At 64.7% G+C, this 27,944-nt stretch overlaps 1 protein-coding gene across 1 annotated transcript; it reads left to right on the top strand.

The window, feature by feature from the left end:
• FIBCD1 (fibrinogen C domain containing 1) lies at window positions 1-24,206 on the top strand (the record flags this gene model as incomplete). The annotated part of the gene is made up of 7 exons (XM_080669049.1): window positions 1-72; window positions 8,588-9,067; window positions 12,425-12,584; window positions 12,964-13,100; window positions 21,483-21,579; window positions 23,344-23,523; window positions 23,947-24,206. 7 exons carry the CDS (start codon window positions 1-3, stop codon window positions 24,204-24,206), a joined length of 1,386 nt encoding a protein of 461 aa, XP_080525175.1.
• Window positions 24,207-27,944: the final 3,738 nt, after the last annotated feature.

Here is a 27,944-nt window from a genome sequence, read left to right as displayed (position 1 = left end):
ATGGTCCACGAGCGGTGGAAGACCATGGGCGGCGCGTCACAACTTGAGGACCAGCCGCGCGACAAGCCTCAGGTAGGCGCGGGCCAGGGGCGTGGGGACATCCCCGGGCCAGGCGGTGGCCGCTCCGACTGGCGGGATGATGGACGCCCAATCCCCCGGGTGGAGTTTGGGGGGCATCCCCGCGAGGCTCGGAGGCCTGGGGAAGGGCGGGCGCCCTCCTCTCCTTCTCCCCCAGAGGAGGATTGAAGTTGGGGTTGGCAGTACCCCTGCAGGAGGGCCCCCTTGTGCTCCAGCGAGTCCCGGGTGTGCGCGTGTGTGTCTGGGGGACCTTTAAGTTCACAATGGGACCTGCCCTGTAGTTGGCTGAGTGACCTCTCACTGAGTCTGTTTCATCGCGTCTACAAGGGCATCTTAACCACTTAAGGAAGCTGAGTGCCACCCTGTGCCAGGTGCCTGGCACGGTAACCTCAGCCTCAGGACCAAGACTTGACCCCCCACCCATCTCCTCTGAATCCTCACGCGGTAGCTCCCCTCCCCGCACACGCAGAGGATCAGTAAGTATCTGCCTCCTGTGGGAATGCTGCCGGTGCTGCGGCCACACAGCTCTGCTGGGACTCCAACCAGGGCCTGTGAGCGCCAGGTCTGGCCAGTCCACCCTCCCAGCTGCCTCCTCAGGGGCAGTGCAAGTGGGCAGGCCTGGAGCGGGCCGGGGCTGAGCACTGGGAGAGAGTGAGGGCAGAGCTCCAGGCTGGTCAGAGAGGGGCTGGAGACGGGAGCTGTGGGGAGGCACAGCCCTGGGGCTGCCCCAGGCCAGGCCGCCAAGGGACTGGGGCAGGACAGGAAGATGAAGCCCGCTCACCAAGGAGAGGAATTAATGGGGCTGCCCGTTTTAAATTCCAAGTTTCTCCCAGACAGATGTCATTGGGGAAGGAACAGTTCGTGTTTGCGAGGCAGGAGGGGGGCGGCTCACGGCCCCTCACTGTAGGCAGCAGCAGCAACTGCTCATTCTGTCCGGAGTGACTGCCCCGGGGTGGGGCCCGCCCTCTACAGTTTGCATAGCTCACTTCCCACAGCAGCCTGGGGGTAGGCAGGGATGCACATTCCCCAGTCACACAGGGTTGGTGGCTCAGAGCAGTAGAGGCAAGTCACAGAGCATGTTAGCGGGAGTGCAGGGCGTAGAAGCCAGGCCTGACCCGAGGCTCTCGTGCCTCCTGGGTGGTCTGTTCCCTGCTAGGTCAGGTCCACACCCCAGCCATCCCCAGATAGTCTTCTCTTGCTGAAATCTGACTCTCTCCCCTCTTAGCAAGAATAGCCTTACCTTCTAGTCTTGTCAATCAAGGCCACCCCCAGCCTGGCCCATTCTTCCTTTTTATTAGCCCCCTTACAGGTACTGATTGCCTGTCATTGGCCAACCCTGGTCCCACACGAGGCTGTCCATGTCCAAACCTTGGTTGTCTCATCTTGTTGGCTGCACCTAGCTCCCCAAGACACACACACACACACACACACACACACAGAACCCTTTCCTTAGGGAAAACCTACTACATGCCTCTTCCTTCAGGAAGCCTTCCCTGATGCCCAGTGGTATTTTGCCTGTGCTGCTCAGTTGCCTTTACCTCACTGCCTTGTGCCCTAGCTCTGAGTCTCCCCTCTATCGGGAGCTCCCTTTGGACACATGGTCCCTCTGGGCCCCCATCCTGGGGACTCCCCCTGGGTCCAGGCTCCTGCCCTTTGGGCAGCTCAGGTTAGGAGCTGAGGGATATTTGTTGAATTGAACGGCATGAAGCCTCGGCCAGGAGGAGCTGCGGGAGAGGAGCCAGCCAAGGGCTGCTGGGTCTCAAAGGGAGGTGGCTTCTGAGGGATCCGTTTGAAATGTGGCGTCGGGGCCTCATGGGCCAGCCTCGCCTCCCTCTGCTGCTCCTTGGGGGCACATACTCCAGCTGCGCCAGGCCAGGGTCCAGCTGTCTGCCCTTTGGCATCAGAGGCAGCTGAGGGCTGTGGCCCGGGGGGCCTGGGCCCGTATCAAACACTGCCTCACCTCCAGCTCCTTCACGCCCCAGCGTAGACGGCTGTGCGCTGTGCCCGCTCCAGGCTTGTCTGAAGCTTCGGATAAGAGGCGAGGCCTTTCCTGTGCCCTTAGTTAAAAGGGAGCACCTTGCCTGGCCAGGGTGGCCTAATGGTTGAGCTTCGTCCCGTGATTCAAGAGGTCACTGGTTCGAATCCCAGTCAGGGCACATGCCCAGGTTGCGGGCTGGATCCCCAGTAGGGGGCGTGCAGGAGGCAGCCGATCGATGTTTCTCTCTCATCGGTGTTTCCATCTCTCCCTCCCCCTCTCTCTGAAATCAATTTAAGAGTATCTTTTCAAAAAAGAAAGGGAGAGACTTTATGGCCCTGCTTACCTCCAGGCCTGTTCCCCGGGGCCCTCCTTCTAGTCCCTCTCAGCCATGGGCATGCTGTGTGAGTCTGGGTAAGTGACTCCCCCTCTCCGGGACTGGACTTGACCATCTGTAAAATGGGTCCACAATCCCTGCGTCCCCCTCGCTTCATGAGGGCTGCTGGGAGGGCCACGTGAAGTCGTGGTGTGTTTCTGCAAACAGTAGAGCGTTGTGCACCCTCCAGGAGGGTGCTTCTCACAGCAGCCTGTCGTCTTCGGCAAACTGTCAGTGTCCGGATCACCCCTCTGCCACCAGGGAAAGTGACCTGACCTCCCAGCTCCCCGCAGCAGGGCCTGCCTGCCTGAGCTTCTGTGATGCGGCCCTGTTTCTGGGAGAGTTCATGCCAGTGCCACGGTCTGAGCACCAGCCGGCCCCTTCTCCACAGCTCTCATTTCTTAGTCACAGCCGCCCTGGCAGGTTGGCGGCCGGGATGATTGACCCATTTGACAGATGAGGAAACTGAGGCTAAGAGAGCTGGAGCCAGGATCCAAACCCGGGTCCTCCCAGGCGCCAGCGAGCCTCGGTGGGAAGACGGAGGGAAGAGAGGCTGGCGGTCCTTCCTTCGCTCAGCCTGCGCGGCCGTGTCATGTAATTCCCGGGGAACCGGCTCCAGCGTCCCGGCTTCGTGATTCCCAGACTCACAGCACCCGCTGCCAGCTCTGTCCACGCATCTGCCTCAGCTCCTGCTTTGCCGGGTGACCTTGGCCAAGATGCGACTTCATTAGCCTCAGGGCAGGAGATGATGGTGGAATATTTGCCAGGAGCTCGGGTTGCTCAGATGAAAGGATGTAGAAGGAGCACGATTCTTCTCGCCCTGGTGTGGGGGCCAGCAAGTCACCATGGAGCCATCTCCCGGGGTGGGGGCTTGTTTCTGAGTAACCCCCCGGCCAAGCCCCACCCCACAGGGCGTCCACCTCTGACCTACGCAGGCAATTCTCTGCATACTTCCACATTTTCTAAAAACACTCCAGAAAGAAGAAAAAAAAAAATCCTCATTGAGAAGTTCTTCCTGGTGTCTAACCTAAACCCTGCTGCGTTTCATTCACCAGGAGAGGCAGCCGGGAACCTGTGCCTCGGGAGCTCAGTCTCTGGGGAAAAACCAACTCACGAGACAGGTGTCATCATAGAGCGGGGTGGGCGGGACCATGAAAAAGAGCCTCTTCCCTCTCGGTCCCTGGGTTTGGGTTGAGGTCCCTGTGCCACGCGGTTGGGAGAGGAGAGAGGAGGTTGGGAGAGGGGGAGAGTGAAAGGAAGAAAGAGGCCCCCTGGGGCTGCAAGTCCAGGCCTCCGTCCTGTCCTGTCCTGCACCCCCTCCTCGGCCCCTCCTCGGCCCCTCCCTCTTAGCCAGCCCTTGTGACTGACCTGGCCGCCAGGGGCCGAGGGCATCGCCTGCAGGTGCCCTAGGGCTAGGCCAAGGGCTCCCAGAGCAGCCGCAGGCCCTCTTCCCGAATCTTTGGGACCCGGATGTTGAGCAGAATAACCAGCCCCTCACTCTAGGGATCTGAGCCCCTTCTCTTCCAGGGCCAGGGGCTCGGAGTTCAACCCAAATCAGGAACCGTTTGCCCAGGGGTGGGCTTCTGGGGGAGGTGACGGGGACTCCCAGACCTTGGGCAAAGTGTTCTGCTCTCTGAGCCTCCGTTTCCCCGTCTGCCAAAGGAGCCCACCCTTGCAGGGGTTATTGGCAGGTTCCAGCGGCAGGAACACGATACAGACCCCATAAGCCCACCAGAGAGCCCCTGCTGGGCCCCAGACCACGTACCGTTCGACCTGGTTTTTCCCAGTCGAATGAAGGCCCCCAGCGTGTCTCCATCCTGAACAGCGGCCTGGGAGACAGGGCTGGGGGCGCTGGGCCTGGTCTCGGCCTCCTGGCGTCTCCCAGAGCGAGGGAGGCATCCTCCTTCCTCCCGTGGTACCCGGAGCCTGGGCTCAGTCCACCTCGTCACCAGTTCCCTTAGGTAACGAGGAAGCAGGCGGTGGCGGCTGGACAGGCTGGGCTGCGAGGCCCTTCCTTGGAGCCCTCCTCCCGCTGCCGGACCCCGTGTCTACTTCCGGAGGCTGGCGGCCCAGAGGAGGCAGCGCGACAGGTGCCGCCCGCAGTTGAGGCACCTCTGGGGCTCCCTGCCTACCCTGGCATGAGCCCATCTCATCCTCCCCTTCGCCGGGGCTCTCTGAGCAGCCTGGCCATGGGCCAGCTGGCACTGGGGGTCACACACGGGACAAAACCATGTCCCTCCAGTTGGGGCAGCAGGAAGCCTTGAACCCGGGGCTCCTCTCCTACCCACTTCCGGGGACACCTTCCCGGCCTTCTGCACCTCACCACTGGAAGGGGGCCTGTATGCCCTGCCCCCCCCCCCCACCTGGCAGCCAGCAGGGTGCGTGCCCGCTCCCCCACGGCCAAGGCTGGCTCCCAGGCTGCACCCCGCGGCACACTGGGTTGGGTGCTCAGGCCCAAAGCCCCCATGTTATCTCGGGCAGATTCCTTGGCAAGGCACGTCAACGCAGCCGATAAAGCTCGCAGCACTTCATGTCTGCGGTGATTTCGGAAGGCTCATTCTCCCCTGCTGAGTGGCCCATTTCATCTCTAAGTCCCATTGCTGCCCTGCCCCGGGGGACCCCCCCCCCCCCGCAGCTTTCCCGAGCCCCTCCTCTCCTCACGACCCTGCCTTCTGGCCAGGGACCTGGGGCTTGGGAGTGGGTGCCGAGAGGGCCGGGGTCCCGGAGACCCGGGGACTTGGCCACTCTGCCTCACCGGCTGGGACGTAGGTGCTCTTCAGTGGGAGGAATGGCTCTGAGCTGTCGGGGCAGGGTCCCAGGGGACCGGGGAGGGGCCTGACCAAGACCTGCTGGTGACACACAGCTTTGTCTCTCGAACCCCAGTCACACCCCAGGCAGAGGGCAGAACCCTGTGGAGTTGCTCAGCCAGGAGCCTGGGCACAGATGGTGAGATTGCAGAGTCACCGGCCCTGGGTTCAAATACTGGCTGGGCCATCTGCCTTCCGAGGGACCTAGGCACGTCTGCTCTCTGGGCCTCAGTTTTCCCATCTGCAAAGTGAGCCCGCCCCAGCAGGGAGGTGTTTGCAGGTTCCAGTGGCAGGAACACGGTACAGACTCGGAGGACAGCAGTGACACCGCGGTGCCCACTGGTCCGGAGGCTGCTGACCGCAGTGACTGAGGGATTGGGACGTTGCCACATCTGTGTCAGGCCACCGGAGGTGGCCACAGGGTCGGAGGTTCCCTGCCTCGGGGCCCAGGGTTTGGCATAGATGTCATGGGCCTCTGCCCTACCAAGGTCCCAGGGCCTCCACATCCTCCCCACGCCAGTGTGGCCAGAGAAAGGAGCGAGCCCGCCTGCCCTTCCGTCCACCCAACAGCCAGCCCCTCGGTGCCAGACGGCGAGCAGGTTCCTGCCCTCGGGGGGGGGGGGGGGCGCTCCTGGTCCAGGGCACGTCTCCCGGGCCTGGGATTGGAGGCCCCCGAATGCCAGCAGCCTTTATCCCCCCAAAGGGATCCGTGCCCCCCAAGACGGTTAACACGCCCAGCCTATGGGACAAGCGCTCCCTCAGGGCAGGGCAGGGCCAGGACAGCTGTCCACTGCGGCCGCCTCAGGCCCTGGCTGGAGCCTGGCTCATGGGGACACCAGTGAACGCCGGCTGGATGTTTGGGTGAGTGAGTGACTCAGTGACCACTGAGGGGGGAGCAAGGGCTGTGGACACATGAGGAGGAGCCCCTCCTCAGCTGGGAGGAGGGCTGAGGAAGCAGTCAAGGGAGGCTCCCCGGAAGAGGCGGCACATCATTAGGCCAGTGGACGAGGAGCTGGAGAAGCGGATGCGTCGGGCCCAGCGGGCAGCGTGTGCAGAGCTGTCAGAGGGGAGCCACCGGGGCAGGTCTGGCTGCAGTAACCCGTCTTATGTGTGGAGCCCGGGATGGGTGGCGCCCCTGAGGCCTGGACAGGGGTGGAGAGGGAGGGCTGGAGCGAGTTGGGGGGCAGTGTGTCCCCATCCCTGCAGGTTCAGGCTAGGGCAGTGATGTTCAACTTTTTTCACCTCACAGCACACATAAACTATTAAAATCCCGCAGCACGCCAAAAATATATTTTTGGCTGATCTGACAAAAAATAGGTATAATTTTGATTGATTTACACACACACACACACACACACACACATACACATATGGTACAGTAATTACCTATCCTTTTTGCTCCAAAGTGACTTTTTAAAAAAATCAGGTGCCTGTACTTGTATATAAGGATTTCTAGTACCCAGAATTAACCAATCACACACAACCTTATTATTTGACGTGACCAATAGATGCAACTCTCTTATGTGACCTACACATGTATGGGTCAAGACAGGGCATGCACACTGGACAGCTACTGTTGTGTTGGCTGTTGTCTTTTTTCTTTCTTTTTTGACAATCCAAGGGGGGAAAGGTCAGTGCCCCTGACTAAATAGCCAGGTTTTAAGAATTCTTGGTGGCACACCAGCTGAAAGTCGCGGGGCTAAGGAATTCTCTCCCTCATCTCGCCAATGACGCGGGTGGCTTCCCGGGGGTCTGCGTGCCACCGGCCCCTCCCCCGGCCCCAGGGGCCGCAGCACGCTCAGGAGTCCAGCATGTGCGTTTGTGGAGAAGAGGCGTTTGCTCTACCCCATCTTCTCACAGGGAGTCTGTTGTGTGATGTGTGAGGACACACGCTCATACGTGTCACTAAGCAAGCAAGCTGTCAGTTACAGTTGGAAGATGCATCCCGACGTCAGAGCTGATAAAATGTGAAAACAGAGAAGGTGCGCCCGGCACCAGCCACACACACACAAATATCACTTCTGGTGGGAAGTCAACGCCAGGCGCTGCCCGCTGCTCCGTGCCCGTCGAGCGGGACGCAGTAAAAGCCACTGGTGTTCGCTGCCCAAGGCCATCGCATCGGCCAGGAGCGGGCCAAGCGCCTAGCGCACTAGCTCGTTTAAAGATGCACCGAGTCCAGAAAGCTGAAAACGTGGGGAAATTTAGTCTTTAGGGGGCAGGAGGCAGGAGGCCGGGGGTCTAGTCCGAGCTCTGCTTCTAATTTGCTGTGTGACCCTGGGCAAGCCCCTTGCCCTCTCTGGGTCTCCGTTTCCCCATGCGTCAAACGCTCGGTGGCATTCTCCAAGCTCCCTTTGGGCCGTGACCGATTCGGTCCAGTGAGTCTGGGTTTGCCACTGTGCCTCGGCGCTTCCTTTGTGGCCAGGCCCCCCACCCCCACCCCGCGTCCAGAACCCAGTTCAAGGTCTTCCCTGGCCTGCCGCCCCCCTTCTTTTCCTGGTCTGGGAGTCACAGCTGCCCTGTCGCCCCAGCTGCCCTGTCGCCCCAGCCCTCGCCTCCTAAGAAGGAGGGAGGCCCTTTCCCACCTTAGTGGTTCTCTGCCCCGGGGTGTTTATTCTGTTTATCCTGCTGGGGGCCTGCTCTGTGGAGAACAGGGGAGGAGTTGGGGGGTGGGAAGGGAGGACTCGTGGCAGCTTCACGGGCCCGCACAGGCTTTGGGACTTGGGGATGTGGGGGCTCCAGGTTGAAATGGAGCTTCAGTGATGGGTGCCCGCTCATTCCGCCGGTTGCTGCCACTGTCACAGCTCTCCCTTCCTGAGTGCAGGGCAGGTGCCCAGGGGCGGGGCGGGGCATGGCATCACTGCCCCCATTTTACAGGTGAGGGCACTGAGGCTCAGTGAGGTGAGGTCCGTTGTCCAAGGTCACCCCACAGGAAATGGCAGCGTGGGGACTGAGCCCAGCCGAGTGGGAGCCCTCACCTCCAGCCTCTACGGACCCCGAGGGCTCGCTGGGGAGGACGGTTCTGCCCTGAGCCGGCTGAGTGGGGCGGGGCAGGGCCAGCGGCAGGGCAAGGTCACCCTCTGCGTTGGTTCTGCCTCGGTTTCCCTTTCCATCCTCTCCAGCTCTGTGCCCCGGCATCTCTCGCTCTTGCTCTGTCTTGGGGCGTCCCTGTCTCTGTCTCTGTGACTCCCTTCCCCAAGAAGGGCACCCCCCGAGCCTTGTCCAGAGGCCCCGACCTGGGGCTGCCGGGTCCTCCTCACCGGGCGGAGCTGCAGGCCCAGGTCTGCCCTGATGCTGCTTCTCCTCTCTCCTGTCCGTCTGTCTGTCTGTCCCCGTGTCCGTGTGCCTGTGCAGCGGCCGAGCTGTGGCTACGTGCTGTGCACGGTGCTGCTCGCCCTGGCCGTGCTGCTGGCCGTGGCCATCACCAGCACCGTGCTCTTCCTGAATCACACACACGCGCCCGGCACGGCCCTCCCGCCCGTGGTCAGCACGGGGCCGGCGGGTGCCAACAGCGCCCTGGTCACCGTGGAGAGAGCAGACAGCTCACGCCTCAGCATCCTCATCGACCCGCGCTGCCCCGACCTTGCCGACGGCTTCGCCCGCCTGGAGGGCGCCCAGGCCTCCGTGCTGCAGGCGCTGACCCAGCGCCAGGCCGAGCCGCAGCTGGTGGGCGAACAGGACCGGGAGCTGCTGGACACACTGGCTGACCAGCTGCCCCGGCTGCTGGCCCGGGCCTCGGAGCTGCAGGCGGAGTGCGCGGGGCTGCGTAAGAGCCACGGTGCGCTAGGCCAGGGCCTCAGTGCCCTGCAGAGCGAGCAGGCCCACCTCTTCCAGGTAAGGGGCAGGGCCCCAGCTTGAGGGCTTGGCGGGAGGATGGGGTTATTGCTACTGTGTGCCAGTCCTGTGCTGGGCACGGGATGCCCATGGCCTCACTGATTCCCCCAGTGCCCCGAGACCAGGGGCTGTGGCTGTGCCTGCAGACAAGGCTCAGAGAGGTTTGCCTCTTGTCCAAGACCACACAGCGGTCCCGGATATTCGTGGGGCCCCCTGGCACCCAGCAGTCAGGGCTTGTGGGGCCTCCCAGGGGCTCAGTGCAGGTAAGATGCTGGGGAGGCCGATCATGACCTTTAGTAGCAAATTGAGGTTCAAGGTCAGTGGCAAGCCCTCTCCCGGTGGTGCCACATGGCCAGAGAAAGCTGCACTCACTCTCCAGATCTACCGCATTCACTGCCCAGCTGTCCAGGGAAGGAGGGACCAGTGAGGGGCCCGGCATCCCCCCAGCCTGCCCACCACACCCCTGGCCAGGCCTGGCCCCCGCAGCACCGACCAGGCAGAGCTGGGGGAAGGGTTTCCAGTGCTGACCGCCTGGAGCTCAGCAGGACTTCCCGCCTAGGACCGGGGTTTAGAGCCTCTCATTGGTCTCCCACCACTTTCATCGGGAAAAACAGGCCCAGAATGGGGCAGGGGTTCCCCCAGGTACAGTGGCCAGGTCAGTCCTGGCCTCTGACCTCTGGCACCTGGCCCAGCCTCCGCCTGCACCCCGTCGCCCTGTGACTCGGGTCCTTAGAGACTAGGAGACAAGCCCCGCCCCTGACAACAGCCCCAGCCCCAGCCCCGTCCGGACACCGGGTTGAGCAGGCGTGCGGTCACCCCACAGCACCCAAGCAGTGCGTCTCTTCCTCCTCCGAGGCTGCAGCTGGAGGAATTACAGTCCCCGCCACCCTGCCTGGGTGACTGATGGGAAGGCGGCTTCCCCTCCTGGGTGAGGGGTGGGGTGCTCAGCTGCCTTGCCACTACAGCCCTCTGCACATCCCTGCCCCCATCAGCAGGGCTCAGGGGACCTCCAGAATTCTGGGTGATCTGGGTCCCCCACCTTGCTCTCCACGTGGCTTGGCCCTGGTCAGCCAGGCCTGGCCCACAAACGCCTCACCTTCAGGCTTGGGTGGAGGCTGGGGGTGGGGCCTGGGGTGTTCCGCCTTGGGCCCAGGAGCTTGGGCCCTTTTGACAGGTCCTTGAAGCCACATTTAATGTGACGCATCTCCCAGGACCCAGGTAGGTTCAGAGGCCGTGTACCCTGTAGAGCACATTGCCTGGCTCCCGGCTCCTCCCCACACTCCCAGGACCTCAGCCGGTCAGCCCGCACCCAGGTTTCTCAAAGCAGGGCCCACGGCCCCTCAGATCTGCCAGAGCCGCTTGCGAAAAGGCACATCCGGGGCTGCACCCCAAACTCACAGGTCCCCACAGCCCAGACGCACCAGGGGACACGCGCACACGACTGAGGCCCCTGGCCCGGGAGGGTCGGCTCTCAGGGTCAAGTCCCAGCTGTGGGGCCTGGGCGTGTCAGCTGCCCGCCCCGGGTGGGTCCCCTCACCTGTAAAATGGGGATAGCACAGTCCTCACCTGGCAGGGCGCCAGAGCCCCTGACGGCACACCTCCGGCCCCGGCCCTGCGCATCAGCATCTTTATGGCCACGGTGGGAATAGCCGAGGCTGCAGCCACGGGAGTCGCTACTGAAAACCCCTTTATACAGTGGTGACGGACCACCGCGCGCTAGGCCCACCCGTGTGCTAATAGGCAGGAGGCAGGGACCGTGGCCCCCTTCTAGGGAGGGGCAGACTGAGGCTCCATGTGGTGAGTGCCTTGTCTAAGGGCTGCCAGCAACTCTGATTTCACTGCCGCTAAAAGCTGCGAGTCCTCAGCGCATTCGTGCAGCTCAGCCAGCAGGGATCGACTCTCCCCATTAATTCGGGGCATGTTTATACGTACACTTAAACTTTAATCATTTTCTGGTCTAAACCGAGGGCTTCCCTGCCTGTTAGCAGAGTGGGTCGTGCCTGAGTTTCTCATGAGTTTGCATCGTCTTGAGAAACATGAGCAGAACCTTAGGGACGTAACCAATGAGCCGGTGATCTCTGCCCCCCACACCCCCTGCTCCACCCCCGGCCCCCAGGGGTTCCGCCAGCCCGCCAGCCGCACTAACGCCTGGGGAGAGACCTTGCCCGCAGCCCCGCCTGCCCTTCCCCATCGCTCTCCCAGGCCTCAGCCCTCACTGAATCACCTGCTCTGCAGAGGAGAAGCTGACAGCAAATGAAAGCTTTGCGGGCCCTGCTTCCGGACAAGTGGGGTCACATTCCGTAAACCGGCGGCCAGTATGCTTCTAGTTCCCTTCCTCCAACGGCTGTAATCTGGCAGGTGACAGGCCCCTCCCCGCTGGCTGGCCGCTGGCCGCCCTGCCGGGGCCCTGGAGCCGGGGGAGGGTAGGCAACAGACCCCAGCCCCTTGGCGCGGCAGGCCCCCTGAGGTCCCGGGACAGCCCTGCCCTGAGCTGCACTCGCCTGGGCCTCGGGCGTGGGAAGGGGGAGCGGGCAGTGGGAAGCATACGGGAACACCAGCTGTGCCTCAGGCCCCGACACAGGCTGCCACGAACCCGGAGACACGGGTCCCGTGACTCTGGCGCTCAGAGCGGGAGGCTGAGGTCGGGGAGGGTCCGCTGCACTCCCAGGTCCTGAGTCAAAACCCAGAATCTGTCCCGGAACCCGGGCCCAGCCACTGCCCTCAGCCTGGACCCCACACAGTGACGGGGACGTGGCCTGAGGTCATTCTCCATCAGGGGCCTCTCCTTCTGGACCTCAGTTTCCCCATTTGTAACAACTCCAGTCCTCCCTCCTGGCAGCGCTGTGGGTGAGGGGAGGTGCTGGACACCAGAGAGCCAAGAAGTCAAAGCAAGGCTGGTGGGGGGTGCGGGGGTGGGTGGGGGGGAGGCGTCCAGGGTCCTCCCTATTGTGTGCGGGTCCAGCCCTCTGCCTCCCAGGCCTTGCGGAGATCAGAGGAGGTGTGGGGTGAGGGAATTTGGGGGCCTGGAAGGTGGCTTAAGAACTCACTCAGAGGCGACCAGCCCTGAGTCCCTGCCGTGGGCCCCACACCGGGCCGGGCACGCCCACGGTCACCGGCGGCCCCGTAGCTCTGGGCCAGGGAGGCCGTTAGCCGGTTTCAGGCTCGGTGCAGTCCGTCCCAGTGGCACAGCTGGGAGATGGGTGAGTCGGGTCTGAGCCACGCTTCGCCCGAGGCCAGGTGCTGCCTCCACAGGCTTCACGGCCCCCTCCCCGCCGGGCCAGGGCAGGGCAGCCGGCAGGTGTGTGTCATGCCTGTGTCCCCAGCCCTGCCCGCTCTGGTCACCTCTGTGCTCCACAGCTGCTCTCCGAGAGCCAAGGCCACCTGGCTCACCTGGTGAACCTGGTCAGTGACGTCCTGGACGCCCTGCACAGGGACCGGGGGCTGAGCCGGCCCCGAGACAAGGCCGACCTTCAGAGGGCACCTGCCCGGGGATTGCGGCCCCGGGGCTGCCCCAACGGTGAGTGGGGTGAGGGGCTGCCTGCCTTGGGTGACCTGGTGCCCAGCTCTGTCCCCCCATCCCCGCATCATCCCCCACTGGCCGCAAGGATAAGGAAACAGGCTCCATTTGCCAAGGACCTCCTGCTTCCGGCAGCACCGGGAGCCCCAGCCCCACCAGGGCCCACTGTGCCCATTTTCCAGATGAGGAAAGCGAGGCTCAGAGGTTGCTCACTCACCCAAACCCACCCAGGGAGTGGCCGAGCCAAAGTCTGACCCCAAGGCTGGGGCTCTGGAGCCCAATTGACACCAGGGGGACAGACAAGTCAGAGGCCCCGGGACAGAGGGGTGGGCGGGGGCCCCGGCAGCGGCCAGCCACCTTGACGACTTCCCTGTCTCAGGCTCTCGGCCCCGCGACTGCCTGGACGTCCTCCTGAGCGGGCGGCAGGAGGACGGCGTTTACTCCGTGTTCCCCACGCACGACCCCGCCGGCTTCCAGGTCTACTGCGACATGCGCACGGACGGCGGCGGCTGGACGGTGAGTGTCGGGCTTCCCGACGGGGCCTCTGGGGTGACCAAGGCCCTGAACCCCGGTGCTCTGAGTGGCCTCCCACCCTTGGCCCGGCCCTGCCCAGTGCCTTCCAGCCCCACAGCCCTGCCTGTATGCTCACCAAGGGGCTCCCCGCCGTGGACACCTGCACGTGGAGGTGGTGAGCTGACCGCGGGGCCACGCGGGGCAGACGACAGACCCCTTACCTGCCGCCTGTCCCCGGAGCCGCCCAGAGCGGCGGGTCCCAGCAGGGTGGGCAGGGCTGGGTCCCCGATGAACCCCGAACCCGGCGCCGGTTGCTAACGCGAGTCCAGGGCAGTGTGTGTGGACGCTGACCTTCCTTCGCGTCATCCTAGCGCGCGAAGGAGATTAAAGGGGCCGCGGCCTGGGAGAGAGACTGGGGTCCCCCGGCGAGGGGCCATCCTGCCTTCCTCCCGCCTCTGGGTCCCGCCTGGGTGGGACGTGGGAGCAATGAAGGGTCCGGGCGGGCAGGGCCGGGACTGTTGCCAGAGGTGGGGAGCGTGGCCCTTGCCCCGGGGCTCCGTCATCCGCGCACAGGCCTGGCGGGGGCTCTGTCCTGCTGTGGATCGTGGGCAAGTTACCTGTTCTCTGAGCCTCTGTTTCTTCGGCTGTGAAGTGGGGACACCCGCCTGCCTCACTACGAGGCCTTACCTCCAAGCAGCAAGAGAGGCTGATTAAGCAGGAAGGGATGCACTGGAGAGAGGCCGGCCCGGGAAACCAGCTGGGGCCACCGGCCAGGACCAGAGCCCCCAGCCCAGCCAGGGTCACGGGGTAAGGACCCCACTGCCTCAGGAGTGCCATGTGGGGGCGCATGAGGCACCTGAGGGAGAGCGCTGAGGCTCCCCGGAGGCCCAGAGACAGACAGACAGACAGACAGACAGACCTCGGCGCCTCCTCGAGCTCCGGGGAGAGGTTTACTAGTAAACGCGCTGCATCCCGTCGGCTGAGAGCGCTTTTGCTTTCCTAACTCAGAGCGTCTGAGTTATGGTGTTTGCCTCTGGGCCCTCGGCAGGAAGAGCTGCACCGGCTTCCAGCCGGAGCCTGAAAATCAGAGTTAAGGTTAAGACAGACTGAATGAAAGACCACATGCCGCCCAGGCCGTGTCTTCACTCCCTGCACTGAGCCAGTCTCCCGGCGGTCACTCAGGACGGGGCGGGCGGTCACTTAGGAGGGGGCCGGACGGGGCAGCTCCTGGGCGGGAGGGGGCAGTTCCTGGGCGGGAGGGGGCAGATCCTGGGCGGGGGGGGGGGGCAGTTCCTGGGGACGGAGGGGGCAGTTCCTGGGGACGGAGGGGGCAGTTCCTGGGGACGGAGGGGGCAGTTCCTGGGCCGGGAGGGGGCAGTTCCTGGGCCGGGAGGGGGCAGATTCTGGGCGGGAGGGGGCAGTTCCTGGGCTGGGAGGGGGCAGTTCCTGGGCCGGGAGGGGGCAGTTCCTGGGCGGGAGGGGGCAGATCCTGGGCCGGGAGGGGGCAGATCCTGGGCGGGAGGGGGCAGATCCTGGGCCGGGAGGGGGCAGTTCCTGGGCCGGGAGGGGGCAGTTCCTGGGCGGGAGGGGGCAGATCCTGGGCGGGAGGGGGCAGATCCTGGGCCGGGAGGGGGCAGTTCCTGGGCGGGGGGGGGGGGGCAGTTCCTGGGCCGGGAGGGGGCAGATCCTGGGCGGGAGGGGGCAGCTCCTGGGCGGGAGGGGGGCAGATCCTGGGCCGCTTCGGGGCCTCAGAGGGGAGGGCATGAGGTGGGCCTCGCCTCCCACTCAGACACCCGGCTGCTCTTGCACCATAAACGTTAATATCCATTTGGGCTTCTGTCAAAAACACTTTTCCCAGATCCCTCTGGGCGTCTGTCAGATCGCCCCCTGCCACGCAGAAGTGCTCCAAACTCCATTGTTGGTGGGAGGGGGCTGGCTGCCGCCTCTCTGACCGCCGACACCATCCCTCCTCCAGCAGCCGACCCTGGAGGCTCTCCTGGGGGGCAGGGCGCTAGGGCTGGACACGCCAACCAGCCTGCTTCCCGGAGCCGGGCAGCGAGGGGGGCTCAGCCGCCCGGCCGCCTAAGGGGTGCTTCACGGTGTATGTGCCGCGGCCCCACCCCACCCCGCCCCGCCGCCCCTCCAACCCCGGACAGCTGGCTGGGCGGCCTCAGAGAGGGCAAGGGCTTTGTCCAAGGGCGCCCAGCCCATGAGCAGCCAGCCTGGCACACCCAGACCTCCCGCAGCTGTGGGACTGACGGTCACACAGCGGCGCGCACTGAGTGCGGCTCCGCCACTGGCCAGGGGGTCCGCAGCGAGCTCCTGGCCTGGGGGAGCTGGACACTCAGCTGCAGGGCTGGGGGCAGGGGGAGCCCGGGATGGGGCCCTGGCGTGGGGGGATGAGGCAGGCACAGTGTCCCAGGCGAAGGGAACACACGTGGGGGGCCAGCAGGGAGTGGGGGGCTTGTTCTGGGACCACGGTGGCCCGCTGGGCTGCGGGATGGAGCTTCCGGGAGATGAGATGAGGCGGGAGGCAGGCGGGGGTGGGGGAGAGTGTGGGCTGCACACGCGCGTGGGGAGCTGGGCTTACTCCTGAGGGCAGGAGGGAGGACCCAGCGCCGTGGGCTGAGGTGCGCTGGCGGTGGGAGCAGTTCCGGAGCATGAGTTCCGTGGGCCCGGGATCCTGCTGCAGAGTGGGGGCCACCACGTGGGAAGGAGGCCAGGCCCGCTCCTTGGGGTGGGAGGGCCACGGGGGCAGATGGACACACGCCTCAAGGTGGCCTTTCAGCCGAGGTGGCCGCTGCTCTGGCCGAGTCCCAGCCTCCTCTCCACGGAAGGCCACAGTGGCCCAGGCCACACACGGTCATGCTGAGCATCAAGGCCACGGCTGTGCCTGGTGTGAGCACCCCCCAGCCCTGCCCCAGAAAAAGAGGGGGGAAGGCAGGAAGGACCCCCCCCGCCCCCCCCGCTAACAGTGACCCTGGGCTCGGGCCTCCCTCGCTGGGCCCAGCTCAGCCACCATGTCCTTTTGGAGGCGTCCTGACCGCTTGTCCACCCCTCCTGCTCCTGGGCACCCGTCACGTGGGTTTCCTGTCTGGATGCAGCCAGGTTTGGGCGCCGCGGCAGCCACCCATCACCTGGTGGCCGCTGTAGCTCAGGGCTCCACGTGGTCCTGGCTTGCCGCCAGCGCGCCCTACGTTCTTGCCAAACGAGTGATTCCTGGCATCTTCCGGCAGTGTGACTTCACCTCTCCAAGCCTCGCTTTTCTCATCTGTTAAATGGGGACGGTATAGCGGGGTGCACTGTGGGGAGACACAGAGTCCTTTGCAGGCTGCTCACCTGTGAGGGGGCGGAGGAGGTGACCAGGGACCTGAGGGGAAGATGCGAATGAATAGAGGCTGAATTTCCTCGCTCGGAAGGTGATGCACGGGACAGAACCGGTTCCCAGCTCCCCGCCCCTCCCCTCTTGGGGCGTCCCCTCCCCATTGGCCAGCGGGGCGGCCCTCTCGTCTTGCTCAGCCTCCTCATAGGCCTGGGCCCGTGACCATGCTCGGGGCCTGGGGGATTCTGGGGGGTTGAAAGGCACAGCCTGCCCTCAAGGAAGTCTGCCTGTCGGGCGCCGCCCCCCGGGGCCCGATTGCTATGCCCTCGTCTTTGCAAAATTACCAGCCGGGGGTCCCAGGGTCCAGCCTAGCATCTCCCACCACTGACACCTCCCATCTCGGCCCCTGCGGGGTCCCCAGCGCCAGAGCCCAGTGGCCCAAACCCCATTCTCTGCGGGCATGTTAGGCTGTGCGAGGCCGTCGCTCAGAGAGCCCCCGAATGGCTCCACGGAGGGAGAAACCCTCCCTTCCGCTCCCACTGAGCCCCCTTCCCTCTGCCCGAGCTGCCCAGGCGGGCGGGGGGCTGGGAGGCAAAGCCTTCCTGGGCTTAGAAACATCAAAGGAGCCATGAGCCAGCCCAGCTGGCAGCGGGATCAGCTGGGGGAGATGAGCTGCTCCGGCCGCCCCAGCGATGCTGGCCCAGCCCCAGCCTGAGCCCCCAGGGCTGCAGCCGGACTGCGGCTGTGGCCCAGGGAACCTACTGGGACATCAGTGCGCCCCTGTGTCCCCCGGATGCACCCTGAATATTGCTCCGCGGAGTCCTGGAGCCTGACCATGGCCGTGACAACACCCCCACCTGCCCTTGACCGACCTGCCCTGCCCAGAGCAGTGGGGGTATTTCAGACTTTCGAGGTAGCTGGGGTGGTGCCCGCGGAGGCGTGGCCGGTGCCTTGGCACTTGATAAGTGGCAGCGGAGTGGTGTGTGCCAGGCGCTGACTGCCAAGCCCGGGAAGCGTGGAGGGGAGCCAAGCCCAGGGGGACCATTTTCAGGCAAAAACAAGGCAGGGCGGACTCTGCTTGGCAGCTGGTTCTGAAGGGGCGGGAGGAGATGCTAGTTAGACCTACTGTGTGCCGCCTGCATCCCTGCCTTTTTATAGAGCGGGAACCTGAGGCTCAGAGGGTTGTGACTTCTCTGAGGTCACACGTCCTGGGAGAGGCAGAGCCGGGGTTTGGGGAACCTACGCTCTTGCCGGCAAGGCCCGCGGGTGTCCAGACAGGACGGAAGCAGCAGCTGCGTCCCAGGAACGGGCAGAGCCTCCCCAGGGGCCGCCTTTGAAGGGCTGCGTTCACTCGCATCTGCGGCCTTTGTTCTTTAGAAAGGAGAATCTGCCTCTGCCACAGCCTCCCCCCCCCACCCCAATCAGAGGCCGGTGGCCGCCACAGCGACGCCCCAACACAGTGCTGCCAGGACTTGGTTTCCACAGCGGCTTCCTCAGAGCCTAGGAAAATCCCGGATGGTGCCTCCCGCGGACCCTCCTAAGGTGACAGAGCCCCCCCACCCCAGTCTTCTAGGGTTTGGACCCGCCCAGTGCCCACCCTTGGGCCTCAGCATCTCTGACCAACGGCCCAGACCTGCTCGTCAGCCTTTCAGTGGAGCACCTCCTCCTCCAGGAAGCCCTCCTGGGCCCCTCCCAACCCCAGTTGGGGCTTGTCCTCTGCGCACCCAGGAGATTCAGCCACAGGTGTTAGCATGATGGGGCGCTGTGTATCAGCCAGCACAGCTAACCGTCACCAGACCCTTGGGAGCCGGGGCTGCTGCCTCCCCACTTTACAGGTGAGGAAAGCGAGGCACAAAGATGGAAGGAACCCGCCAGGTTGGGAACCTGCCATGACCCAGGTGGCTCTCCCTGAACCGCTGGCTTGTGCGTCCATGTCTCCTGGGCTCTGAGCTGTCCGAGGGCCGGGGTCACCCGTGAGCCCAGGGACACCGCACGGGGCCGGGACCGCAGCCCTCTCACAAGCCGGGACTTAGATGGCCACACCGCGCGCCCGTTACCTGGAGTCCGGATAGAAACGGGGCCTCCCGGGCCAGCCCAGGTCGGGGAGGGAGCAGGCTAGACGTGGAACCGGGCTGGCCCAGTTCTGCGATGAGGGCCAGGTGGGCTCACAGGTGGGGGTGCAATGTCCCATCCCCTCGACCTCAGGGCACCCCTCGGTCTGTATTGGTGCACCATCAGCCCTCTCTTCCGGCCTCAGTGGGTCCAGCACTCCAGCCTCGAGGCACCCCAACTCTGCAGAGGTCAGCTCCCCTCTCCAAACCTTCCTTTTCTTATCTCCCTGATGGGAAATGGGAGCACGAACCCCCTCCCGCCTGAGGGGAGGAGGGCTGTGGGCCCTGCCCGTGCGGGGTGACCACAGAACCAGGCACCGAGGAAAGCCAGCAGGTGAGGGAGGGGCCCCGGCAGGACCCGGACCTGGGGAGCGTGAGCCGGATCCCCGGAGCGCGCCTGACAGACAGGGACAGCCGGCTCTGTCCTCCTGTCCTCCCGCCGCCCCAGCGCAGTCCTCGCTTTGAAACCGGCAGCACCATCTGCAGGAGCACGTGGCTGCTCCTTGGCTGAGGCCCCTCGCGGTGGCGGCTTCAGAGACTCCGCACCAAGGAAACGGCGCTGTCTGTCTGCCCACGTGTGGCACCTGCCCAAGAAGCCCGCCGCCGCCAGCGGCTCTCCATCCTTCGCTTCGCAGCCGGGACGCCACGGAGGTGCCCCAGGAGCTGGGCCAATGGATATTTTGCCTCAGAATGAATAATTATTTTGTTTCCCTACATTTCCCCCCTCTTTTTTCCTTAAACAGGATCCATGTCCTGTGGGCGGCAGAAGAGGGGGAGGGGGCCCGATTCTTTGCCCACTTCCCTCTGTGTTCTGCCTCGGTGGCTGACCCGTGCTCTGCGCTGGAGGCCCTGGGCATGGTGACGTCCTGCCATCCAGTGTCCCTGAAACTGAAGCCACAGCTGCAGTCGGCCCTGAGCTTTGAGAAAACCTCCCAGCACACCTGGGAAGCCGGGGGACCAGCAGACGGCCTGGTACACTTGGCACTGGCCGGCATGATGCGCTGGAATCGGCTCCAGGGCGAGGCCGGGCTCCGGGTCAGAGCCCAGCCCGGCCCGGCGCGCTCCGTCCCTGTGATCGCATCAAGGGATGAGGACGGCCCACGGCAACGGGCGGTAACGGGTCGGGACGCGTTGGCAGGCGGTGAAACCCATGTAACGGGCTGTGACCAGCATCACTTTTCAGTCAGAGGAATAGAGTAAAACGGGAGAAAACAGCGAACCCGTTCCGCCCAGGAGGGCAGGGGGCATCCAGGAAGCTCCCGTTTCGGGCAGCAGCGCCAGGGAACGTGTGTCACATGCAGAGTGCACGTCCCGGGTCAGCACGTCGAGCCGCTTCTGCAATTCCTACTTCCTAATAGGAGTAACAGGAAAACAACACCAATGGCAATAATAATACCAGCCGCTGTGCCATTAACTCCTAGCCGAGGCCTTGGGAGGCAGGCTGCTCAGTGGGTGAGGAAGTGAGGCCCAGAGGGGACAAATGTCTTAAGCCACCCAGCAAGGAAACGTGGCCAGCAGCCTGTCCCTCCTGCAGGGCCATCCTGGGGTCCCTCCCTCCTCACCCCTCAGATCAGTCCTGCTTCCTGCCTGGGGGTCCCCAGAGCCTAGGCTTCTCCCCTGTTCCTCTGCCCTAAGGGCCCTGACTCAGTTTCCCCAGCTGGCACCCAGTGCAGAGGTGCACGGCAGGACATGTGAGTGAATGGAAGGGGCCTGGGGCCGCCCCCCGGGACAGCTCAGGGATGAGAGGGTGCAGGGCCAGCTCTGGGGAGAACGAGGGAGGCAGAGGGCAGGAGAGGAGACCCTGCCGGGGCGGGGCCGCTGTCTCGGGGGGCATTTACCTAGGACGGATGTGCCAGGCCCTGCGCTTTTCCTCAGTGAACGGCCACAGCCTGTGCGGGAGGCGCTGTTAGGGTTCCATTCTACAGATGAGGAAACTGAGGCTCCGGAGGGGAGTGACTCCCTGGTGCTCTGGAGCCCAGGTCCGGAACCAATGCCCATTCCTCCTTAAGATACTCCCCTCCCCCCGCACACACTCACACAGAAGCAGGCTGTCTTCTCCTCCTGGGGGAACGGGGAGGGAGGGGGGAAGGAGCCCCTGAGTTGCTGCCTGGATTAGGCCTTCCAGTGGCTGGGCGGGCGTGCTCAGGGTTGCAAATCGGTAGCTGTCAATACCCCTCCACGCCGCAGATCCTGGGAGCCTGGTGGATTTCCTTCTGCAGAGCCGGCCCCTCTGACCACGTTCACATGCCAGGGCTGGGCCAGGTTTCAGGTCCTGGAGAAAGAAAAAGAGGGGTCCCCTCTCTCCCGCTGCCTGACGTCAGAGCTGCCCAAATGCTGAGACCCAGGGGTCCCCAGGGACGGACAGGAGCACCGGCGGGCACACCTGCACCTGGCGGTTCCGTTCGGCGGCTGAAATCGGGCTGCTGAGTGATGAAACTGGCAGGTCGCTGGCTCCGCAGCCAAACCTCACCCCCCCGGATGGAGGGGTCCATGGCCAGGCCGCGGCCTCAGCAAACGAGGAGCAAAAGGCTTGTTAGACAGAAACGTGGACGTGGGGGCGGCGGCAAGGGCCTGTCGGTGGATCTGTGTGCACTCGGGCGGCTCTGGCCGGGACCAGCCTGGTACTTATTTCAAAGCAATTTAACTGATGGGACTGGCGACTCCCAAACCAGGAATGTTATTACATGAGGAACAGAAGCCACCGGCTGCTCATCGGGCACCGAGTCACAGCCCAGCGGCTGCGCACCCCCATCCTCCCCCCGACGTGCTGGGCTCTCTCTGGTTCCCCAGGCCCCCGCTGACCCCTCCCTGCCTGGGGCATGGGGGCAGGCGGGGATCGGCGTGCAGACGGATGAGAGGAGGAGGACGGCAGGGGCAGGGGACGGGGGCCGGGGACAGACCTGGGGGCCGGGGTGGGTGGCGCCAGCGCTCCATCCCCACCTCCCGTTGCAGGTGTTCCAGCGGCGCGAGGACGGCTCCGTGAACTTCTTCCGCGGCTGGGAGGCGTACCGCGACGGCTTCGGCAGGCTCACGGGGGAGCACTGGCTAGGTGAGCCCCTGCTGCCCGCCAAGGTGACCTCCCCCCGGAGCAGCCAGCTGGTGGGTGCTCCAGGCCTGGCCCCCCCCCCCACGGCAGCCACCCGCCTCCCACGGCTGGCTCCAAAAGCTTAGATTCACGTTATTACTACTATTTACTCTTTACCTTCAAACTCCGTGTTTTAAATTTTGAATATCTAACGTATTTGAATTCTAAAGAGTAACATCCATTTAAATCACAGAACCGAGGCCCTAGGTATCTGGGGGCGGTTGTGGCTACAGGTGAGATTTTTTAAAAATTCTTAAATGTGCCGAAACCGGTGTGGCTCAGTGGACAGAGCGTCGGCCTGCGGACTGAAGGGTCCCGGGTTCGATTCCGGTCAAGGGCATGTACCTTGGTTGTGGGCACATCCCCAGTGGGGGGTGTGCAGGAGGCAGCTGATCAATGTTTCTCTCTCATCGATGTTTCTAACTCTCTATCCCTCTCCCTTCCTCTCTGTAAAATATCAATAAAATGTAAAAAAAAAATTCTTAAATGTTTTTATTGATTCTAGAGAGAGGAAGGGAGAGGGAGAGAGAGAAACATGGATGGGCTGCCTCCTGCATGCCCCCTACTGGGGATCAACCCCGAAACCAGGCATGTGCCCTGACCAGGAATCAACCCCCTGACCCTTTGGTGCAGGACCCCCACGGGCAGGGTGATTTGGGTGAGACACAATTCACGGGGTCAGAGTGCACAGCTCAGCAGCTCGTACGTACTCAGCGTTGTGAGGCCGTCACCACCATCCAGTTCCAACAAGACACCCGGCCCCCTGAGCAGTCACCGCCGTGGGTGCTGGGACATGGTAACATGCACACGGCATCGGAACAGCGCGCTCCATCCTTGCCGTGACCTGCCTCGCACGTCCCCCAGCACCCCTGCCCGCTCAGCCTCCCGCAGGCATCTGGGAACCCTCCCCAGCGAGGCGGGGGCGCCGGGCGGGAGGGGAGGAGGTGGCAGCAAAGGTGTGAGGCAGGTGTGAGGTGTGGCTGGTGGGGAGCGCCCATCGCTTGGTCCTGCTGGGCGGGGCCCGGGTGTGTGCCCGCTGCCCTGCGGGTGCTGGGTGGCGATTTAAGCTGCCATCTGCTTCACGTCTGTTTCCTTTGACCTGGGATCCACGCCCTGCTGTGCCCCTGGCAGCACACAGGCAGCCCGCAGAGAGGCCAGGCCCCCAGGTCCCCATCATGGCGCCCCTCCTTTGGGCCCGGCCTGGCACCTCACCCACCCTCGGAGTGGGTGAGGAAACCGAGGCTCAGCGACACCAAGTGTGTGTGTGCGGGTGGGGGGAGGGGAGTGGGTTGGGGACCTGGACAGGAGCATGGGGGAGGGCGGGGATCGGTGCGCAGACGGATGAGAGGAGGAGGATGCTGGAGCCCCCCCAAGCTCTGAACTGTACCCTGAACTGAAGGGATGAAAGCAGGGGCCGGGGGGGTTGGGAGAGAAGCTTCTAGGCGGGGAGGCCTTCCCCTGCCCCCCATCTAGGTGGGTGTGTAAAGGTAGGGAGAGGGTGGCCAGGTGGGGTGAGTGTTGGGGGGGGGGGGTACAAAGCCAGGCCTGGAGGCAGCAGGAGACACAGACACCCTCCTTCTTCTCACCCCTTCACTGAGCGCCTGCTGTGTACGAGCCCCAGCTCCGTGGTTGTCCCTTTCTGTCACCACCATGAGCTTAGCTCCTGTTTCTCCCCAGTTCCCGGGGGGTCACGGCCTAAGCCCCCTCCGCATTCTCTCCCGACTCCAGGGCTCAAGCGGCTCCACACGCTGACGGCCCAGGCGGCCTACGAGCTGCACGTGGACCTGGAGGACTTCGACAACGGCACGGCCTACGCCCGCTACCGGCGCTTCGGGGTGGGCCTGCTCTCCGTGGACCCCGAGGAGGACGGGTTCCCGCTCACGGTGGCCGGCTACTCGGGCACGGCAGGTAGGGCTCCAGGCTGCGGGGGGCGGCGGCCCACCAGTCTCCCCACTGGGAGGACAAGGAGGTCCTGCAGGCAAGGCCCCTCCCCTCCCCTCCCCTCCCCTCCCCTCCCCTCTCCTCTCACCGGGTCCGGTCCGCATCGCAGGCTGGAGTGCTCCCTGCAGACAAGGGGCACCCGGGGTGCGGGCCCCCCGGGGCTGGGTCCTCTGAGGCAGAGGCAAGAGAGCAGGAGGGGCGTGTGAGGAGGGAGAGGCTCCCAGAGCCAGGGACAGGGGGCGCCGTGGGCTCCCGGGAGCTGCATGGACACCGCGTGTAAATGTGGGGGCACGTGTGTACGTGGTGCACGCGCATGCCGGGGGTCCATGGCGCCCACGGAGCCGTGCGGCACGCCTGCCCCGCCCCTGAGCGCGCCCTGTCCCCGCACAGGGGACTCCCTCCTGAAGCACAGCGGCATGCGGTTCACCACCAAGGACCGCGACAGCGACCACTCGGAGAACAACTGCGCCGCCTTCTACCGCGGCGCCTGGTGGTACCGCAACTGCCACACGTCCAACCTCAACGGGCAGTACCTGCGCGGCGCGCACGCCTCCTACGCCGACGGCGTCGAGTGGTCCTCCTGGACCGGCTGGCAGTACTCGCTCAAGTTCTCCGAGATGAAGATCCGGCCGGTCCGGGAGGACCGCTAGCCCCGCCCCCCGCCCGCCGTCCGGCCCGCACTTCCCCCTCCACCCGCACCCCCGCGGTCCTGGTCCTGCTCTGTAGGCGCCCGCCCGCCCGCCCTCCCGCACCGGCTGAGCGCACCTGCCTTGGGGTGGACCAGGCCAACCCGGACACAAAGCCCCCTGGGAGGTGAGATCGCACATCACCTGCACCCCGTCCCCACACCCCATTCGCCTTGGATGCAGGGCGGGGCAAACGGCCCACAATTCCCCCTGCCCCGACTCGCTGCTGGGCTGTCCGGCTTCCCCGGGCAGGACTCCGCCATGCGCTCCCAGCAGCCCCTCCGCTTTGCCAGTCCAAACACCCAGCGTATGGGGGCACAGGGAGGAGGGGACAGCACCCCTGGAGCCGCCCCCCCGCAACAGACAGAGGAATGCTTGATCTGACTGGGATTCGAAGCCAGCCTTCGCTGATCCTCCCGACCCCCCTCCCTCGTTTCCATGGTACCTGGAGATCCCCCCTCTCCCCCAGGAGCCCTGGGGAGCAGCTAGTGCTGAGGGTGCCCATGGCCACGTGCTGGCGGCCACCCACTGTGCCCCAGGCCAGGCTCTGGCTCAGTGCCTGCGGGAACTCAAGCCCCAAGATGGCTAAGGCTGGTGCCCTGAAGTCCCCACCCAGCCACCCCATGTCCCTGCAGGCCTGGGGGGTCCCCAGTGCCCTTCGCTGCTGTGCCCAACCTCTTGCCTTTCTGGGGAGCGGGATCCCTGCCCCACTCCCTTCTCCTGCTGGTGGGAGGAGGGGACAGGCCCCAAACCACTGGTCTGGGCATGGACAGGGCGGGGCGCTACCACCCCCAACCTCCAGGGACTCCCGGTCCCTACTCGGGAGGGTGGAGCGTGACTTGGAGGAGTTTGGTGGCCGTTTCCCCATCTGCCCAGAGACTGCCATGGCGGGGGGAGGCCGCCCCCTGCTGGTGACTGTTCACGCTGCCACCTGGGGTCAGCAAAGGTTTGTTGGACATCTGCTGTGGCCAAGGCCCACCCTGGTGCTGGCCAAGACCAAGTCCCGCCTCTTGGCACTCAGCTCAAAGCAGAAACGGGCTTGCAGCCGGTGTGACCAATGACAGCAGCTCAGAGACAGGCAGGACCAGGGATGGGGGATAGGAGGACCACACTCGACTCGAAGCGAACCCTCTGCTGGCCCCCTTTCCCATCCTCTGGCTATAGAGCCAGCGCCCCCCCCCCCCACACACACACCACCACGGGCTGTGGGGCCTTAGCCAAGGAACGAAGGTGGAGGGGACCCCGAGTGCTCGAGCCGGGAGCCCCCCAAGCAGCCCCAGGCTGGAAATGGCCCCGCGGCCAGCCTCGCCGAGCCAGCCGCTGTGTAGAAAGTGCCAGGCGCTTTCTGATCTGTCATCAAACGAACGCCTGGTGAGTGATGTTCAGGAGGCTCGGGGGCTCGCCAGGGCCTGGCGGAGGAACTGACGGGCCACAGCTCGGGCCTGGCAGAGGGACGGGTGAGGGCGGCCAGCCAGGAGACTCCCACCCTCCCAGCTCGAGCACCAGCCCCACTCCCAGCCCAGGCCTGGCATCACCAGGGAGCATGGCCTGGCCAAACGCTGGCTGAATGGGCATGAGACCCATTGTGGTGGGGACAGCAGGCCAGCGCCCCCCTCCCCAGAGGGCACCCCTTCAAGGCTGTCCTGAGCACAGGCGGCCCTGCACACCCACTTGGCCAGGAGGCTGCCGTGAGCGAGGCCGGCCAGGGCCCAGGCCTGGAGGAACCCACGCTGTGGTGTCAGCAGGTGGCCACACAGGAGTGACCACAGGAAGGCAGGCACTGGGAGAGCCCGTGGAGGGGCAGCTCCACCGGGACCTGAGGATGACAGACAGACAGACAGACGTGTGCAGATCACCCAGGACTGTGGGCGCCGCGTTAGAACCCCAGTTTGATGGTGGGGAGCCTGTGGCCTTGCTATCCCATGTCACCTGCCCCGTTCCTTCCTCCTCCGATGAGAGGAGCCCGCAGGAAAGGGGTGTCCACACTGGGACCTGGAGGCAGTGCACACAAGCCCCCACCCGGATTCTGCCGGTTCCTCCACGAGCACAGACAGGCCCTGGGGAGTCGCCAGCGGCCTCGGGCCTCGCCTTCTGGACTCTGGATGCCCCCGAGTTAAGCCAGAGCCACCAGCTGGCCTGAGCTCCGAGTCCTGAGGACGGACGGACCTGGTTCCACCCGGCGACCTCAGCGGTCAGCAGGCGACAAGGACCATGCTGGGAGCAGTTCTCACGTTGCATCTGCCCTCTGCAGCCGCGCGTAAATAGGTTTTACGTTTGTCTTGGGGAAGAAGTGGTATCGCCAGCGCCCACCTCTTCCTGGCCCCCCCACCCGCACTGCCTCCCTCAGCGCACAGGCCTCTGGCTGGCCTGGCTGGGGCCAGAGACCCGGGAGCTGGGAGGCCTGTCCCCCCGGGGTTCGGAGGATGCGAGGAGTGTCAACAGGAACTGCCATTTGCACCTGCTGTGCCAGGGGAACGCGAGCGAGACCCGCAAACTGTCCCGTGGAGTTTGAGGAGCAACGTGCTGGCAGGAGGACACGTTAGTGGACACACTGACCCCAGAACAAAGGACACTAGGTCCTGGTCCAAGTGGCCGAGGCGCCCGGGCCTCAGTTTCTTCATCTGCTTCCAGGGAGAGGGCCGCTCCCGATCTCCCGTGGCCCAGACAGCTGGCAGGACTCGACAAACCTGGGGCTGAGGTCTGACTTGGTGGGACGTGGGGTGGGCAGCGGGGGGCTGGCCCTGACCTGCCCCTGACCACGAGGTGGCTGGCTGGGTGGGAGGGAGCCTGAGGGCCGGCAGAGCTGCCGACGGACGGACGGAGCCTGGTGTGTGGTGGGCACCAGTCTGGGCCGAGCGCACTGGCGTGTGTGCCCCTGTCTAATAAAGTCTGGTGGTGACCTGGCTGGGGCCTCGCCTCTGAGCCTGCTTGGCGCCCACACGGGAGCACGAGGTGGGTCCGGCACCATTTCCCAGACAGCGTGGGCCCGGGGGGCTGGGCTTCGGGGTGAACCCAGGCTGCTCTCCCTGTGTGTCCCAGCCGGGTCCCCAGGGTGGCAGGTGATCCCTGTGGGTCCCTTACGGCTGGGGCTGGAGTCCTGAGGAGCTGCGAGTCTTTATTAAGAACAGCCCCGAATGGCTATTTATTCATAAATCAACTTGAGGCTTAAAGACAAAACAGTCCGCTGAGCTTATTAAATAAAAGCCAGGACTTACAGAGCGTCTGCGTGGAAGGCCCCGAGTGGGTCCAGGCCCCGGGCCGCCCGCGCACCCGGTGTGTGTCTGCTCGTCCCCGTGTGGCAGGAACACTAGGCCCCTCCAGTGTCCTCGGCCAACAGGCACACAGTCCTGCCCGCCCAGGCAGCTCTGTTTCGGGCCCACAGAACACCTGGGGGTGAGCCAGGCCACTGGCAGTGACCGTGGTGACCATGGCCACCTGCCTCTCCACGGGCCACACGGGCCCAGGTGACAGCCTTGCCCAGCTCGGTCCCTTCCCAGCGGCCGTTCCCCCGTCAGGATGCTGCTCTGGCTCGGTTCACGGGGCCACCTGGGGAATTCAGTGATTCAGTCACAGGTCCTCAGGGCTGATGGCTGCATGCGGTTTAGCCACACACAGTGCCAACACAGATGGGAGGGGTGCCCATGACAGGAGGAGCCAGCACCCCTGGAAGGCCGGGCCACAGGGAGGGCACCGTCCAGGCTC

This window comes from Plecotus auritus, assembly GCF_963455305.1.
Source record: "Plecotus auritus genome assembly, chromosome: 5".
In the NCBI taxonomy this organism is placed as follows: Eukaryota; Metazoa; Chordata; class Mammalia; order Chiroptera; family Vespertilionidae; genus Plecotus; species Plecotus auritus.
This window is presented reverse-complemented; position numbering and strand designations above follow the sequence as displayed.